The 18,367-nt window shown below is 38.8% G+C and overlaps 4 protein-coding genes across 5 annotated transcripts in view; all 4 read left to right on the plus strand.

The window, feature by feature from the left end:
• Nucleotides 1-1,209, plus strand: part of LOC107721702 (transcription termination factor 4, mitochondrial-like) — a 12,088-nt gene extending 10,879 nt beyond the window's left edge. The window contains exons 5-6 of the mRNA XM_016529839.1: nt 368-575; nt 767-1,209. Coding sequence (XP_016385325.1) covers nt 368-575; nt 767-1,165 — 607 coding nt within the window. The 3' untranslated portion in view covers nt 1,166-1,209. The remainder of the gene's footprint in view (nt 1-367; nt 576-766) is intronic.
• Nucleotides 1,210-2,633: 1,424 nt separating this feature from the next.
• On the plus strand, nt 2,634-3,584 carry LOC107721704 (probable G-protein coupled receptor 148). Its single transcript, XM_016529840.1, has one exon. It carries the CDS (start codon nt 2,634-2,636, stop codon nt 3,582-3,584), a length of 951 nt encoding a protein of 316 aa, XP_016385326.1.
• An 834-nt stretch (nt 3,585-4,418) lies between these two features.
• On the plus strand, nt 4,419-5,531 carry LOC107721709 (probable G-protein coupled receptor 148). The gene has a single exon (XM_016529845.1). It carries the CDS (start codon nt 4,419-4,421, stop codon nt 5,529-5,531), a length of 1,113 nt encoding a protein of 370 aa, XP_016385331.1.
• A 1,991-nt stretch (nt 5,532-7,522) lies between these two features.
• LOC107721788 (kelch-like protein 24) overlaps nt 7,523-18,367 on the plus strand; it is an 18,622-nt gene continuing 7,777 nt past the window's right edge. The window contains exons 1-5 of one of the 2 annotated variants that reach the window (XM_016529953.1): nt 7,523-7,722; nt 9,282-10,156; nt 11,228-11,343; nt 12,717-12,901; nt 17,630-17,748. In XM_016529953.1, the coding sequence (XP_016385439.1) occupies nt 9,356-10,156; nt 11,228-11,343; nt 12,717-12,901; nt 17,630-17,748 (1,221 nt within the window). In that variant the 5' untranslated portion in view covers nt 7,523-7,722; nt 9,282-9,355. Of the gene's footprint in view, nt 7,723-9,156; nt 10,157-11,227; nt 11,344-12,716; nt 12,902-17,629; nt 17,749-18,367 lie in introns of those variants that run through there. The other variant, XM_016529954.1, reaches the window with a different exon arrangement.

The raw sequence follows: 18,367 nt of genomic DNA on the forward strand, positions 1-18,367 counted from the left end.
CTGTGTATATATATATATATATATATATATATATATATATGATTTATATTATATATAAATAAATATTACATATATTTCTTAAATATATACATGTATGTGTGTGTATTTATATATACATATATATACACAGTACACACACACATCATTTAAATACAAACTTTTATTTTGAATGCGATTACTCACGGTTTATCAATTTGACAGCCCTAATAAAAATATTTTTTCTCTCAAAATTATATGCAGATTTATTTATTGTTCTTTTTCCCCCACACTGTACATTTTGTAATTTTTCTTTCTCTGAAATTTTCCATGGACCCTCTAGTGCTCCGCTGGGTGTCCATAGACACCAGTTTGAAAGCCACTGATGGAGAGTTGTCCGAAATCTGTCCACAGGTAGTCTGCAGAGGATGATCAGTCGCTACCCCGAAGTCATGCTTCTGTCAGTCAAGAGGGTAAACATGGTGTCCCGACTGCTCAGAGAGAAATGCCTCTTCACCATCCATCAGGTCACAGACATCCTCAGAGACTCACCTGAGGTTTTGGAGGAGGATTTGGCCAAGCTGGAGTACAAATTTCAGGTAGGGCTGCTATTTTTCACTAAAAGTTTTCCTGGCTCTGATGACAATACAAAATTTTGGGGTAAACTGTCTGTGTAAATGACGTTTCACTGTTGTGTGAGCCATTTTGGATCACTGAAGTTTCAAGTTAAAGGGCAGTTAGTGTTTTACAGTAGTTTCAAACTGACGCACAGCTTGTTTTCTCCCCGCAGTATGCATATTTCCGTATGGGTGTGCGGCAGCCAGAGATGGTAAAGGCAAAGCTGTTCAGGTTGTCTCTCTCTGAGCTCCGGTGCCGTCACTGTTTTCTGGAACGGAGGGGACTGTACCAGACGCCAGACAAAAAGGGCCAAACTCTCATCCTTAACCCCCCGCTCAAAGACATCCTCTGCGTCTCTAAGGAAACCTACCTGACGCAGGTCGCCATGGGAACTGCAGAGGAGTTCCATGTTTTTCGCAAGCTGATGGCAAGAGAGCAAGAGGCAGAAGGGAGGGAGGACGAATACAGCATTGATGAGGAGTTAGGGGAGGATAAAGATGATGATGATGACAATGGACTGCACAGGAAAAAGCGTCACTGGAACACTGGTTACAAGAAGGACAGGAAATGAGGCATTTTGTATTAAATATTCAAAATGAATAAAAACGATTTCATTCAGCAAAATTACCTAAGTTTTTTTTTTTCCCGAGATATATGATGACAGCATTTCATGTTTTGCATAAAGGACCTAACATATGCTAACCACTAGCATACTGTTTACAGGGTGGTGGTCATGCCATGTATATTATTTGTTAGTTTAATCCTCCATCTCATTTATTGCTTTATAAGCTTTTACCTCCGGATATGAGGTGAATAGTAGTGTCGAGGGACATTGAGGTAATAATGGTGTTAGTTTATCTGAACGGCCTGTTATGGGAAGGGTCAGCATAATTTACACCAAATGCTGAGTAACCATGGAGAGCTGAAAGAGTGTTAGTGCCGTGCGATCGTTTACGGATCTGTGCGCATCAGTGGAACGCCTGCTCTCTGATAACAAGGACAGAGTCGGGAGGTATTGATCTGGGGTGGCATTAGTCTAATGGAGACCTGGATGGAAGCAGTAGTTACTGCTCATGTGGATGTGTGGAACAGGTACGCGAGTCATTTTAACACGACTTATCGATTGTTCTTCAATGCGTTCGTATTTCATTGTTCCTCTTTGAACTGTTTGTCGAAAAAACGGGGCTGAAACTTAAAATAGTGTTTTGTTCAGTTGGAACTACGTACCATGTCATAATGATTTGTGTATTTATTAGAGATAACAGCTACTATTACCAGTACAACAAACAAGCACATTATTTGCATGGATTTTTCCAGCTTGTCAAACATCATGCTACTGGCATTTGTGGTTGTAATTTGTATGTTTGTAAATATATTAAGGTCATTCAATTTCACTCAAAAGTATATATTTTTTATATTTCATATTTATCACTATTAACCCTTGGATTTGTGACAGAATGTTTTCTTGAAAATGTACAGACTCATATTTTTATGCTCAACTATTCATATATATATATATATATATATATATTTTTTTTTTTTAAATGTAGTATTATTAGGAACATTAACTTTCCATTATAAATATAGGGTAGGGATAGTGTGTAGTCTATTTGTTTTTATTCTCTGTTTGAGGTTAAAAATGATTTAAGTCAAATTGTGTATAAGGAGGAAAAATGCTTTGTGAATGTTTGATGGTTTTAATTTAAAAAATCAGTAATGATAATGTTTGTGTAACATTTATCCGTCATTATTTTTGGAGAAATTGCAGGATGTGCAGGATGAGTTATGAATTTTTGTTGTCTTTCCTGGTTTGAAAATGTAACTGCATTTTTTTTATGTTTGAAAAATGTTCGATTTTTTTGAAGCCTCATCCTAAGTTTACAGATCATATGGTGTACAAGTCTGTACTCATGTTTCTTCTGTTTCCTGTAGGTAGAGAAGACGTAAATGTGCTCCACCGTTCCAGTCTCAGCATACAGAGGAGCTATTGTTCTTCAGCCTAACGCTTTCTCTCATTAGTGTGGCACTGAACTCCAAACATGAATCAGCCTTTCATTGTTAACATCTCTGCGGATTGGTACGCCATAATGGAGAGAAAACGCATGAATCTGTTCGTCATCCCTACGGTTCTGCTAACCTCTGTCACGTTGCTGGTCAACCCCATTCTTTCCCTTTGCATACTGTGTTTTCCTTTGCTACGTCAAGAGAACCGCTACCTGCTCCTTGCTAACATGCTCTTCACCGATATGCTCTTCCTCGCCATAAACCTTGCGATGGTCTCCTGCAACTCCATGGGCCTGTACATGCCCCACTGGTTGTGTGAGTTTATGAAGCTGAGCATGGTAATGACATACAGCACCTCTGTGCTCACTATCACATTGATGGTTGTCGACACGTATGTGGCGGTACGGTGGCCGTTACGTTACAAAGAGATTCTCCCACCATCTCGGGCCAGGAAGATAATCATGAGCTTGTGGGTGATGGCCGCAGTGTGTCCCGTCTCTTTGCTAGTGATGTTTGAGGTGGTGATGGGCAAGGACAAGCAGAGCCGTCCAGTGTGTTTAGTGTTGATTGCGCTGCACTCGTTGGAACAGAAGATGAAGGTTGGCATTCATTTCTACTTCATCATTGTCGTCAGCCTCTGCACTGCTCTTATTGTATACTGTTACATCCATCTCTACATCATCACCAAGACTTCTGGGATATGGCGTAGTCGGTACTCTCGTGCGCGTATGACACTTCTGGCGCACACTCTGTTGCTCATGATGTATTTTGTACCCGCGTTGGTCTTTGCGGTCGAGCTGGCTCTTTTAAAGCGTACCTTGGATGACGTGGGAGTGTGGATTAACTTGGTGAACATGTGCGTGTTGATGTTGTTGCCACGCTGTTGCACTCCTTACCTGTACATCCTGCGCTATCGCGAGATTTACAAGACTTTCCAGCACGTGTTGTGGAAGAAGAGACACCAAAGTCAGAGGAGTGCAGCCTAGAACTGGACTCGCTCTGTCGTTGGAGGATTTATTTGCAGAAGAGGGAATTTAAAAGACTCCTGAGCCAGAAAGAGATCTCAAAAGATTTTTTTTTAATTTTAGTATTCATTTTAGTATATTCAATTAAAGCATTTGAACGTTTCAATCGTTTTTATATTTTCATATCTAAACTGAAGACTGAATGTGCTGTTATTCATCATAAAACTATATAAAGTGCAACTGGGTGAATCTCACAAAGAAAAGTCTAGGTTACTAAGACTTAATTACAAAAAAACATATTTCATAAAATAGTCTTGATTTTCTTCATGCAGTATCTACATTTCTTGACAATTTTTGTGAGATTTCCCCAGTGATATACTGTATGTTGTTATTCATGACCACAAAATTGATTCAAACTCTTGTGTGCAAAGCAATGGTCGATAATGCTGTTTTGTTCTCTTGGCAAGGTAAATAAATTTACATTTCAGGATTTTTACACAATTGTGTCTTTCTGAAAAGTGTTCAATGTTTAACCTGTGTGGCACTTAGTCCTCTAAGTTAAACAATCAATCAGTCCAAAAATAACAGTGTAAACAGTTCTGATTCTAGGAAGACATATCAATATTTATGCCTTGGTGCAAAATCCCAGAGTGTCATTCTGATCCATTTAGCTGTGAAGTGATATTTACCTGTTTCTCCTTCTCCATGGAAACCATCTACAAGTGTGTCTGTGACCAGTCCACATCTGTCTCCTAAATCACTTACCACAGTCTGCAGGAAGAGGAAAAGAGAGACACATTTACCTGTCCGTCAGTCTTTTAGCCCTGGATTGGACGCACAAACACATGCCAAGAGATGGAAAAACTGATGGAGGGAAAGTCGGAGCGTTTCTACCTAGCTGCAGAAGACCTTTTTTTATCTCTGTTTTGTTCGTTTGGCAATTGGTACAACAAGTCGGGTCGAGCTGAGCTTCACAGACATTCTTCTAATTTCTCGAACTCCTCTGAAAGCCCAGTAGAGATGTTTGCACACGAGTGGCATGGATTCATCCCTCCCAGCCACATGAGGGTGCTTCAGATCTGCCCCATTTTGGCCTTTCTGGCCATTCTGCTGATCACTCCGGTCCTTCTAGTACGTATCCTGTCACGAGTTGACCTGCGGCAGCAGACACGTTACCTCCTCCTGGCCAATGTTCTCTTCAGCGACCTGCTCTTTGTTTGCATGAATATCCTGAGTGCCTGCATCAATTTAGCTGGTGTGTTGATGACGGAGTGGCCGTGTGCCATGCTGCTCTTCTTATCTGCCATCTTATACAGCTCTGGTGTCCTAAGTATTACAGCAATGGTGCTGGATACCTGCTTTGCAGTGTTAGCACCCTTTCGCTACCTGGCACTGTGGCCTGTGTCACGGACCTACGGAGCACTTGGTGCCATCTGGGTCGTCTCGGTCTTTTTCCCTGCGGCATCTATTGGCATGTTTTTGTGGTACCATAGTACGGCCCCCTGCGCCCTCCACCTCTGCTCCCTTCCTTTGCTGATGGTTTTGACCGTAAGCCACTTTCGCCCACTCCATGTCTCCATGCTGCTGACGGTCACAGGTATCATTTTCATCCTCCTTATGGTGTTGTCTGGTTACATCATCCTCTACTTTTGTACCCGTAGTTCAGGCGTGTGGAAGGGCGAGACCTCGTCCCGTGCTAGAGGAACATTTCTCATCCATTATCTCCACCTGTTCCTGACTTTCTGCCCCCTGCTGGTTTTGATGATCGAGTTGATGCTTTGCAACAACAATGAGACTATGGACCCCAAAGCGAACCTGTGGATGTCCCTGGTGGTGTGTAACGTCTTACTCATCCTGCCCAAAGCCTTAGCACCGTACCTGTACGGGCTCCGCTATAGAGAGCTGTGCAACGTGCTGTTCCAGTTCTTTCGGCTGAATAGGCCTACAACTATCACACCTGTGATATAAATATGATTATTCGAACTTGTGAAAAAGACTTTTAAAAAGGTGTTGCTGAACTTTTCATCAACCAGTTAAAACTGCCAGTTAAAACATTAAATTAGCTATCTGTAATGATGCTCAACTAGGGTTTTGTTCACAGGATTAAAGTAATAATATGATATGTCAGAATAATATGTGAGATTAATCAAAAATATACATTCTGTTGTGGTAATAATGGCATTTATTGTGTTTAATATGGTATTATGCATTTACTTATGGTATTTACTATGTATTTTGGTTACTAAAAACTCTATTTCTAGCCTATCATCAAAAAAAAGAAAAAATCCAGCCTTCATGTACTTGTTCAGTCAGAAGCAGTAGATTTACTACTGTAAATATTAGAAATTACTATGAGGCTTTTAATGTGTACGACGCTTTGAAAATCTTTCATTTTGTTAAAAAACATTTTTTATTACAGCGGTTGCTTAAACCAGGTTACTATATTTTATTGTAGAAACAATAACTGTAGCAACTATTGTATTTTGACTATGTAAACCATTGTAATTTTCTTAAAGGGGTCATATGATGCTGCTAAAAAGAACATTATTTTGTGTATTTGGTGTAATGAAATGTGTTTATGCGGTTTAAGGTTCAAAAAACACATTATTTTCCACATACTGTACATTATTTTTTCTCCTCTATGCCCCGCCTTTCTGAAACGCGTCGATTTTTACAAAACTAATCGGTCTGAAAAGCGAGGTGTGCTCTGATTAACCAACTATCCAGTGCGTTGTGATTGGCCGAACACCTCAAGCGTGAGACGGAAATGTTACGCCACTTACCATACTGTGATGCCCTGTCCGGCCGGAGCGATGATTCAAAAACATGAAAACCCATAATAAATGAGGCATTCGTTGCATCCAGGGAACAATTGAAATCGCATCATATGACCTCTTTAAGGGTGATAAACCGAGCACCTATATGTTAAAATGTTTATTATACATATTAGCGTTATTTAAAAGATTCCTGGAAAAAAAAAGAATAAAACTTACCACTGAAGTTTAAGTAGAACATTGTGCTCCCTCTCCTAAGATGTGTTCGTCTGATAAAAACGTTTACAAATGTCACGCTGCTGCAAATATTAAGGTTCTAATGGAAACCTGATCCAAGAATACCTATTATTCACCATTATTATTGTAATAAGTGTAATATATTATTGTAATGTGTTTCGAATCTGCTGGGACTTGCTATGAAAATAAATGCGCGCGAAACACCGGCAGGATAGTTAAAATAACCACAAGATGGCGCTATTGGCGCCTTTTTAATAAGGATGATTTCTTGTAGTTTCATTTTGGCGAGTTTTTGTTTTTAAATTATTATACTAAATAAACCCGTTTTTTACTAAATATACCTGTTAATTAATTTCAATTTTATCATTCACAAATAATACTACAATTATGTAAGCTTCTGATCACACAAGGGAGATTAAGTTTCTAGTTATGCGTCACGGTTTTTTCCGTTTCTCAATTATTTTTTTAAAATTTTTTTGTAAAAAAAATGTATTGTTTTGTTTTGTTTTTAAATCAAGGCGTTTTTTTTATACAAGGAAAAGAAAGCAGTATCAACACCAGCCTTTTTTGTACTGTACAAAACACATTGTAGATAAAACATCCAAGGGATACATGATTCTAATCTAAATTTTTTGTTCTTGCATTAACTAAATAAAATAAATAATAACGTCAAACAACATTATTGGCTTTGGGTGTTTGAAAATCTGTTAAAGTTTGCCGTGACAGCAATATGACACAAACAGTCTTCGTTCAATCGAGTTTTTGTTTGCAAACAACGGCCAGCCACATGGAAATTCTCCCGCAAGGAATTATGGGATATGACGTTCTTTTTCTGCGCTGAAGGAGTGGTGTTTCGTCCACAGAACTACATTTCCCTTGAACGCCCTGCAGAACAGCTGACAAAACAGAAGCTCAAAGCCAGTGTGTGCATTCTTTGTGCCAGAACACGCAGAGAGCGATTATGAAACGGACGATAACAAAGAAAACTTCACAGTGACAACACAGGTGCTCACGCTTATGGATCTCTTTTTTTTATTTATTTTAGAATCAACTGAATTTGTTTGTTCGCATTTACTTTTAAGGATCTTTAACCCCAACTAGCCTATTATTTTTGATGTATTTCAGCAAGTTGGTCTCCTGGGTATAAGGTGAGAAAAATAATGCTGAACTTTTATCTGAACAACTTTAATGATTGAGATACGATTGATTGAGATACACTGAATGCATTAACGCTCCCATGTTATTGTCATGTTTTTTATGGCGCATTAACGGTCTAGGGTTTCGTATATGTCTAAATGTGATATATATATAACTTTTTGACATTTTGACGGCTTTTACACTTTTTTTGTGGTATTGAGTTCATTTTTGTAGGCAGCTCTAAGTTTTGAGACTGAATGTTTATTCAGAAACTGCATGAAAATATCTAGCCTGCTGAGCACTGGTGGACCATCATAGACCATCATGGACCATCTTAGACCAGCAACAAAACAGCTAGGATGATTACTGGAACATAATGTCTGGACTAGCTTTCATGCAGCCCCAAACAACTAATGACCTCTTTAGACCAGCTAAAAACCAGCAGTCATCTTAAGCTGGATTTTTCAGCAGGCTATATAGAAAGATGGTCTTTCTAAACACTTCTTTCTCTGTGGTTAAAAGCCTTTAATGGAGTAGAAATTGCACATAATTTATCTCATGTCATGTATATGATGTCATTATTTCAGTACTCACAAAGCATGTTTTGCTGTCAACCCTGTTTTAGCAGTGGAGGAAATATTGAGCAACCATCTATGTTCCTTTATTTCTACTTAAACAACAAAACAAACCTGAGTGACTTAAAAAAAAAAGATTGCGCAAATTCTTCCTCTCTCTCTTGCTCACTCACTCACTTTATCTCTTAACACAAAGAATCAGTGTTTCTTTTATGTCAGTGCACTATTACCTTAAGGAATATATTTTTTTGTTTGTTTGTTTGCTTGTTTTTTTTTACTGGTCACGTCTTGACACATTTCAGTGTGCTCTAGTAAAATTCTCAGATTTTTATGAAATATAGTTTGCTTTTCAACCTAAAACACGTTTGTATTTTAAAAAATTTTGATTGTCATGACCCTTGTGATAGAATATGATAACACTCATAATACCATTATAATAACACTTAAGTTCAAATTTTACCTTAATATAATTAACAGTTGTTCATTAATGTATATTAATGATTTGCTTTTGGTAACAAATATCAAAATGGATGGTTTTTAGTTTTTCATTAAAATATATTAACTTTATTCCTCTGAAATGGCTTTACTTTTCAACTGATTTCACCTAGGCCACTCAGATGGGGAGCATAATTTTAATAATGCTATGTAACCATTATTTTGGCTAATGCTATAAGTATGACAGCTTTTCTCAAATCTATGCTTGATACTGTAACAAAAATATATGGTTATATTGACATAATTATAGACCTTTAGCCTCCACGTCTGGGTCAAAATGCCTCCTTGAAAGTGTGAGTCTGACCACATTCTTTATGAAATGAAACTGCCAAAGGTCAATATTTTTTTCACAGTTTAGTTATAACATTTCAAACACATCTTAAACAGCTCTTTGGGTTTACTTGAAAATTACAGACTGGTGTGTTGTAGCATGCATAGTAATACTAATCTCAATACCACTAATATAGTGTTTGTTGATTGTAAATGCTGTTGTTCTACAGGTGTTCATGGTCGCTGATCATTTTCCTGTAGTTGTTGATAGTGACTGTTTGTTGGTGAAGGGCCAGATACAATCATGGTGCTCATTCTGGGTCGCCGTCTGAATCATGAGAACTCCAGTTGCGTGCCGGAATCACCGGCAATAAAGCGTAAAGTCTTTGAGGTGGAGTCTAAGACCCTGAGCGACGTGTACAACTTCACTTCCGGTTCTTCTCACTCTGAGAGCGTCCTTCAGGTCTTCAATGAGTTCCGCGACAGCCGCCTCTTCACGGACGTGATCATAAGCGTCCAGGGTCGCGAGTTCCCATGTCATCGCGCCATGCTGTCGGCCTGCAGCAGTTACTTCCGTGCCATGTTCTGCAACGACCACCGAGAGAGCCATGAGATGCTTGTGGAGATCAACGGCATCCAGGCAGATGCTATGGACACGTTCCTGCAATATGTTTACACCGGTCGTGCCTGCATCACCACACACAACGTCCAGTTCCTCTTTGAGACCTCCAGCCTCTTCCAGATCACCACTCTGCGGGATGCTTGCGCAAAATTCCTGGAAGAGCAGCTGGACCCCTGCAACTGCCTCGGGATCCAGCGTTTCGCAGATGCCCACTCACTCAAACAGCTGGCCAGTCGCTGCCGTGCTTTCGCCTTGTTGAATTTTCCAGAGGTGGCTCAGCATGAGGAGTTTCTAGACCTCCACAAGGATGAGCTGGAGGCATACTTGGCCAGCGATGAGCTGTGCATTGGCAGGGAGGAGGTGGTGTTCGAGGCAGTGATGCGTTGGGTCTACCATGGCGTGGAGTACCGCAGACCCATGCTGAAAGATCTGCTACAACATGTTCGACTGGCTCTCCTTCACCCAAACTATTTTGTACAGACGGTGAGTGGCACATTCAAATTCATTTGAACAGAAGATTTTTTTTAGTTCAACAAATCCAGAAATGTGCTGATGTTTATAGAGTGCTGCAGAGATGACATATTGTAGGCCAACAGTTAGCATAACCCTGGTTCCCTTGACTGGGTGTTTTTTTTTTTTGTTGGCTGTTGGATTATTGCAGGAAATAAGCTCTGTGACCAACAAAAGTTTATGACCCTTACACGTCTTGTTCATCATGATAATCTACACAAATGAACACAAGAAGCATCATCCCTGCCGCACTCTGATTTTATGATCATAGAATCATAAAATCAGCCTTGGTTTGTTTCTTAGAGTGTCCTCAAGTGAAAATGAACCCTACGTTGGGTATGGCATGGTCCTAAAATTACGGAACCAGATAAAGCATGGCCTTGAGATTTGGCTAGTTGCAGAGTGTTGCTGCGCTCCATTTACCTCGGAAGTTGGATGTCGGAGCTTGGAATGATGTCAGACCCGAGTTGACCACGTTCCAGTACCCAAGTTGGAAAACCAACTTCTATACCAGTTGATAAAAACACATTAAAAAGTGATATTTTACATGAATATCATGTCCACACATAGAGGTTGGATTGTATTGTGTGCACCACTGAGTTTATTGTGACACAGACAAACATAAGTGCTAATAAACAATATATTACTACTGTTTCACTTCTATTGATGCACTGAGCAGCCATATTGGATTCTGAAGTTGGGGTTGTTGCGGTTCCTCCGAGTTTCCAAGTCGGAACTCTGACTTGAGGGGACATTACAGTGAAAAGTTCCTACTGGGAACGCGGAATTTCAGACTTCTGAGTACAAATGGAGTGCAGCATTTCTCTTCAATGATGATCAAACACACCTGAACCAGTTAATCAAGATCATGGGGTTCACTTGAAAACTATCGGCAGGTGTGTTGATGTTTGCCAAGTCAAAGCTCTTTCCTTATTGTTGTAATGCAACAAGATTATTTAAACAAGATACATGAACTCTACAGGAAGCCAGATATAAGGGAGCCAGTTTAAGGTCAAGCATTAAGAATGTGATTATATTTTGCAGGTGGAAGGCGATAAACTGATCCAGAATGCTCCAGAATGTTACCAGCTGCTGCATGAAGCACGTCGCTATCACATACTTGGCAATGAGATGATGTCGCCACGAGCCAGACCCCGAAGGTGCACAAATGTTTGTGACTGAAAATTGGCTGATAAGATGATTTGCTCTTAAAAAAAACAAATCACATTTTGCTCATGAAATAGTTTCTTCTTCCTGTGAGGGACTAAAATTACATGCAATTCACAGATAAAGTGAAACTGGCCGTCCTTAAATACACCTCCATTTGTTAACAAGAAAAGGTATACTTTGGGCGTAAACTTTAGTAACTTCAGTGCGTAATTCTTCTCCGTTTTTTTTTTTGCTCTTACTTATGCGAATGATAGCTCAAATAGTGCAGCTGAAGAGATGTGTGCCATTACTTGTAAGCCAACGGATTTATGATTACCGGGAAGTAAATTTTTTTTTTTTAAACTGGCATTGCAGGAGGGATGCCATATCTTGAGACCAGAATATCACCTACCACACTAACAACCACTCAAAACATTTTAGTAACTGCAAAACAACATCCTGGCATTGTGGCGGTGACTTTTGCATGGGCAGACACCACTCACGTTTTCTTCAGAACAAATATAGTACATTTCTACAAACTCACTTGACTGATATCATGAGTGAAGAGATCATTAAGTACTTCTGTTTGTAGAAAGTATCGACTTAAAAGAAGGCTCAGAATTAGAAAGCAAGTCTTTGTTTAGTGGCAGCATGTCTTGCTCTGGAGGCAGTATTTATTTAGGGAAACTGTTTTTGGAGGAAGTATTTTTTGTGTATTTTTAGGGTAGTATCTTTATAGGAGTCAGATGTGGGGAGGTGTAATCTGTACTTGGAGGCAGTATCTTGATATGGAGTTTCTGTATTTAGTGTCAGTATCCTAATATGGGGTCTATATGTGTATTTAGAAGCGGTATGTGTGTTTGCAGTCAGTATCTTTTATTGGGGCTTGAAAATGTATGAGCATGCTTTTTTCATGCATGCATATTTCAAAATGATTTAGTGATTAAAAAACGCACACATACAGCCCAAACCCAAACCAGAAATTCACACACATTCACTGTACAGGGCGTATTCAGATTTTTCTGTGCTACACACACATAAAAGTGAAGGCCTTGAAGCTTTACCACATAGTGTTGTAATATTTCAGACAACTGTTTTGTCAGTGGTTTGTACGTTTGGTTTTGTATGTAATATAAATTAAATACATGCACTTTTTATTGTCTAGAAATAAGAAACTTTTAACTGCAGTAAATAAATTAGTTTGTTTTGTGAGTTATGTGGGCCTCTAACTTGTGACAGTGTCTAGGAAGAGGATTCATTCTCCAATGAATCATTGCCGAATCTCATTGTACCTTAGCAGGAATGAAGCATAACTACTTTCTGATGATGTCACCACTTCAAAGCCTATGCTTATCTGATATTGGTGTTTTTTTGTCGTCTGCAGGTCTACTGGTTTCTCTGAGGTCATTGTGGTGGTGGGAGGCTGTGAGCGAATGGGGAGTTTCAATCTGCCATACACAGAATGTTACGACCCCGTGACGGGAGAGTGGACGTCTCTTGCTAAACACCCTGAGTACACTAAGTCTGAGTATGCAGTGTGCGCTCTCCGCAATGACATTATTGTGTCAGGTGAGATCCTCTTATTCCTATGTGACAAATGATTCATTGTTTTTGAGTAGCCCCACCCACAGTAAAGCCTCATTGGTCCAAACTCCTTGTCATAGCTGTATATAAAGCACCCTTTATTTTCTAATTGGTTGTGATTTTGTTACATAATGCTGTATTTTTGTTTTAACTTCAGACGGAAAAATGACTTGAGGCTGGAAACCGATAAAGTGTGGTTAGGACATGGTGATATTTGCTGTATTTTTGGTACTGGTGTGTCCTGTACTTGGTCACAGTGACTGATCAGAAAGAGTCTAGTTCTGTGGAACCTGAACACACACACAAACACACACTCTTTTGAGCTGTGTTGTTGGCACAGGGCATGTGAAACTTCCTATAAAAGTAGATTCACCCAGATTTACACATTAGGGAAGAGTCTTGATGTCTGCCTGGAACATAAATGACATGTTATAAAAATGTCAAATATGCAAATTTAACCGCAGTTTTTGCTATTTTAACTGTTTTGTTTACTTTTACCCTAAAAACATTTGAAGTGTCCTACTGACAAGACTATTACTGTGTGAAGTGTGGGGGAAAGGTGTGCTGTAACCTTTCTAAGTGATCCGACTTATACCACCTCACAGGTTGAAAACTGTTAAAATAAAACGGTTTTGAAGACTGGACCCAAACCATGTATGGGGATCAGAATATCATAGATACTTGGGAATGGGCTCTTAAAAATTGTGCCAGTAAGCAACCATCTCTAGCAAGCACCACTCACATAGAAAATATAAGCATCTACTTTTAAATTCATTGTTCGGTTGAGCTTCATTGAACAAATTCTGTTGTTGTTTAGATGGGTTGGACTAATTAGTCCAGGGTTTTGTTAGGCGGGTTAAAGGACTTTTAGCAAATGCCTTGTTTGTGAGGACATTTCTGGAACAGCTGTTTATGATTTGAGGAAAATACAACAGCTGCCTCTTTGACCAGCCAGTGTATCAAGGGCTGTTCTCTTCTGGCAAACTCTAGCATTGGCTGAGTGCTCGAGACATTTTAATCTCTAACTGGCATGGGCAAGCGGCATCTTGGGGGAGTATTTGTGCCAAGAGTTTCAGAATAGTTCCAGTAATGATCTGCAGTTTTTGGCTGCAGATGTTGGTAAGGTTATTGCATCACGTCATCCAGGGTCACTGGCTACATATACAGGTCATGCATTTGAGGAGTTTCTGTAACTGTGACGTTTTATGCATTTAAACTTGACCTAAATTCTTTTAGGTCATGTGTGTTTTTGTTTAAACAAGCTAGATGCCATAAGGAGGAATTCTGAATTGTGTAATTCTTATTCTTCTCCTACTAGAGCCATTGTTTAGCTCTTTAAAAACATGAAGTAGTACGGGGTGTGTTTTGTGTGTCTGATTTCCATGAATAGAGCTGTGTTTTCGCTCTCATGTTGTCACGTGTCAGGTTTGCCCTTCTCTCGGTCTCTCACACACTCATAAACACGCACTTCTTATTGCTGTTCTCGCGTGCACTTGCAGTTGGCCAGCCTCCAGCATCAAGTTCAAAGGCCTCTTACTAAATCTGTCCCTCTCTTCTGTCAAAAGTCATATCCTACAGGCTTGGTGGTTCAGCCGTCTTTGATAAACATTACTCTTGGATTTCTTTCAAGAATAACAAAAATCTCCGCTTCTAGCTTGCTAGATCAGTGATTCCATACATACTTCACAAATTTAAGAACACTATTTTATGCACCCATCTAAATGTTTTATTTTATAGAATCAAGCAAAACCGGTAGGATTTTGCAGTTGAAAAAAACTGCAGTGCTTTTTGATCATTGCATACAAATGAAATCAAAGCATGTACAAGTAAAGTGACTTGAAATACACCAAAGTGACTATTCTGGATAGCTCGCATATTATTAGCGTGTTAAATTACATGCCAAATAATCTTTCCTAGGATCTGCATTTCTTCAGCAGAGCTCGAAAATGAACGTTTTTGTCATTCACTCACCTGCATGTTGATCAAACCTGTATGACTTTCTTTCTTCTACAAAACAACATTGGACTTTCATTGTGTGGACAAAAACACTGATATATTTTTCGCGATATCATCTATTTTTAAGTTCTATTTGTTTGCAATGACATCATGAATTGAAAACGAGAAATTTAAAGATGTTCATTGCAACGTCACTGCCTACTTTCAATCAGATGTGCGTCTTTATTTTGCTCACAGTCGTTGTTCAGTCCATACTCCCAGTTTCTAGTGCTGTGACCAGAGCGACTTAACTTGGTTAATTTTGGTGTTGAAATATGACGGAAGACATAATTGGTTGGCAGTTCCTCCCTGTGGCAGTTGATCTGAGTCTGCAGCAAAAGACACATGCAGTGTTTCTAGGAATGAACCTAGGTTTTGAATGAACGTATACTAATTTAACGTTTCCTTTTCACAGTTGCCCATTTTAGGAGGCTAATGAACGGGGCCGGCGCTAATCATAAATCACATCTGGGGCTTACACCATTCGTGCCATTGCATAATGCAAAGGTATTGTTATTTACAAGTGTAAATAACTCAGATTACACTCATTTTTCAGGATTTTTAATATATGTCAGAAAGGTCTGGTAGAAAAATAAACAATGAACTAAAAATGTTTTAAAGAGACAAGGAAAGGAATAAAGGAATGGAAAGGAATTAATAGTCAAAATGATTGGCTGTTTTTACCCTTATGCCTCTATAACATTCAGGACTATCCAAAGTAGATTTGAAGCTACATCCCTTCAGCATGTGTCAAGCAGTGTTTCTGTTAATGACTAGCTTTACTGTTCACCTGCAGGTTTTGCATCCGGTACTGAAAGTGCCTGCTTTAAACAAGCTTAGTGACAACATGTGAAGTGTCACCTGGAGACAGACTCAGTCTTAAATGTCGGTTTGTCTGATCTTCAGTCTGAATTAATGTCACAAAGGCCTGATGGTATTTGTCAGGGGATATTTATGACAGACGAGCAAACTGTAAAATAACTTAAGCCAGTCTTTATTATGTTTACTCAGTATTAGAGGACAAAGCAAGAACATCCTCTTTAATTAGACAGAGATTTTGAATCTGTCTTTGTTTACCAGACAGTTGCTCAGCTAATGCACTAATAGAGTTTATGAGCACTGTGGTTCTTGTTGTGCCGCTTGTACTTCCTCAAAAACGTTCTTCATTTCTTTTCTACCTCCTCTTTTTCCTTCTTTGAGCTTCCCTTTTTTACTTTTCCCCAGTCTTTCAGTTAAAAACAGCTGGTTATTTTGAGTTTATTTACTTCAACACTCATGAGCATTCCCTGATATGAGCTAAAGAGGCTAAATTTATGATACCAGTATTTCCTGTACTGAAAATAGTTAAAGGCATTACCAAGATGGCCATCTAGTGCACTGACCTACCTTGAGGGACTTTGACGGTACTGTGAGGGAAGAAGGGCCTCATATGCTATTTGAGAACTTCTCAGACCTTCATTATCTAAGTCTGTAAACAGAATTAAAGTGGAGCGGCCTGCTCCCAGGTGTTTAGCGTGTGTGTGGGAGAGAAGGACTGTTAGAGCTTGTCTCAGACCTGCTGTTTGGATGATAACCAGCCATTTGGCCGAGATGTGAAGTGACACAGAATAGAACACCCCTCAGCGGGTTTAGATAAACCTAGATGACAACAAGAAAGGACGTTCAGATCAGAGGGAGCATTTCTGTTTAGCAGGAACACAGGTGACGCGCTGTGGTTTGTGTAATTACAGACATGGTGTTGTCTGAAACGGAGAATTAATAACCTGTTTGCAAAGTTATGCAGCTATTCCAAAGCTATGCAGTGGCCCCAAAAAGTATCTGGACACTTAAGTCACACTTAAGTCAGTTAAAAATGTATGAATGTCATTGATTAACCAAATGATGCTCAGAGCTAACTTCACTTTTCTGAGCCATTTCTGCAATGTTTGGTCTCAAAGTGATTTTTAGTGGCTGTACTATTAAGTCAGTTCCCCTCAAGATGTCCTGGCAGAGTAATAGATCATCATATTAGGTCAGAAAATGATCAACTAATGTTTGACACCCAGAAAGTCTCAAAATACTTTTTGTCTTCAATGTAAACGGATTATATGCAAACAGTTTTGTAAAATGTTATACTTGTGCAAATGCGTTCAATAACACACACATACACACATTCTTTTAGTATTATGTATGTAATATTATAGCATATCTTAAAATATTTATATATAAATAATATAAAAATATTTAGAATTATTTGTTCTAATATTTTCTGTTTGTATTTTAAATGGTAGTTTACATTTTAGTAATTTTATGCTATTGTCATTTGTATTAGTTTTTATATATATTTGTAGTTATCTTTTTTTTTTTTATATCATTTTTGGATTTTGGACAACACTGACACACTCACTTGTCTGTCTAAATGGGGTCATTCCATAGACTTCTATTGTTTTTATACTGAGCAGTTATAAATACTATAACCTAACCATCACAGAAAACTTTTTGCATTTTTACAATTAAATTTTTTTTTTTTAAATGTTGTTTGTTGTTTCTACAAATGAGGATATCCTCAAGTGTCCCCAAAGGGAGGGTTTGTCAGGTTTAGCTGATTTTTGGGTACAAATTTACAAATTGGGTACAGAGTTGACCCCCCCACACACACACACACACACACACACACACACACACACACACACACACACCTTGCTTATGCTGTTGTTAATGCTGTGGTTGTTTTTACAGGTGGACGCATCAACAGCAGTTACGTCTGGATGTATAACTCTCAGCTTAACATCTGGATCAGAGTGGCTTCTCTTAATAAGGGTCGCTGGAGACATAAGATGACCGTCCTACTGGGGAAGGTGAGAGGGAGTGGTGTGCTTCTGTGTGTGTGTGTGTTTCCAGTCCCAGTGTCCCATTTCCTAAATCAAAGGCACACTTCCTTTACTGCAGTGTGACTGTATGGAGAAAATTATGCAGGATTTGCACCTGTGTGTTGCACTGGTAAAACATCTTATGTAAATAAATATTTGTAATTTAAGTGTTGCTTGGGGAAAAAAATCATTTTAATAGGTTCAAATACATGGCTACTTTTGAATGGCTGATGATAGAGCAAGATGCTTTTGGCTTTATTTTAGGCATCCCCACCCCTGTTTGTTCCTTTGTTTTTCCTTATCATAATTAGCCCTGTATTAGAATTACTCAGATTTCCTCTTCTCTTTGTTCTCCATAGTTAATCTTTAAATATTGAGAGATATTTTAAGATAAAATATTTTGCAGTTTTAATACACGTTTGCTGCACTTTCAACACTGGCAAAAGACAGTTTCTTTCTTAGATGTGCCATAACATAACATATGACAGTCTCCTGTTCCAATTGGTCTTCTTCCCATATTTATATATGGTAAAAATGTGTATACATGTATACAGTATATAAATAGATGTATAAATGTGTGTGTATATGTGTATGTATATATAATATA

The sequence above is a fragment of the Sinocyclocheilus rhinocerous genome, unplaced genomic scaffold, assembly GCF_001515625.1.
Source record: "Sinocyclocheilus rhinocerous isolate Xijiao unplaced genomic scaffold, SAMN03320098_v1.1 scaffold1112, whole genome shotgun sequence".
In the NCBI taxonomy this organism is placed as follows: domain Eukaryota; kingdom Metazoa; phylum Chordata; class Actinopteri; order Cypriniformes; family Cyprinidae; genus Sinocyclocheilus; species Sinocyclocheilus rhinocerous.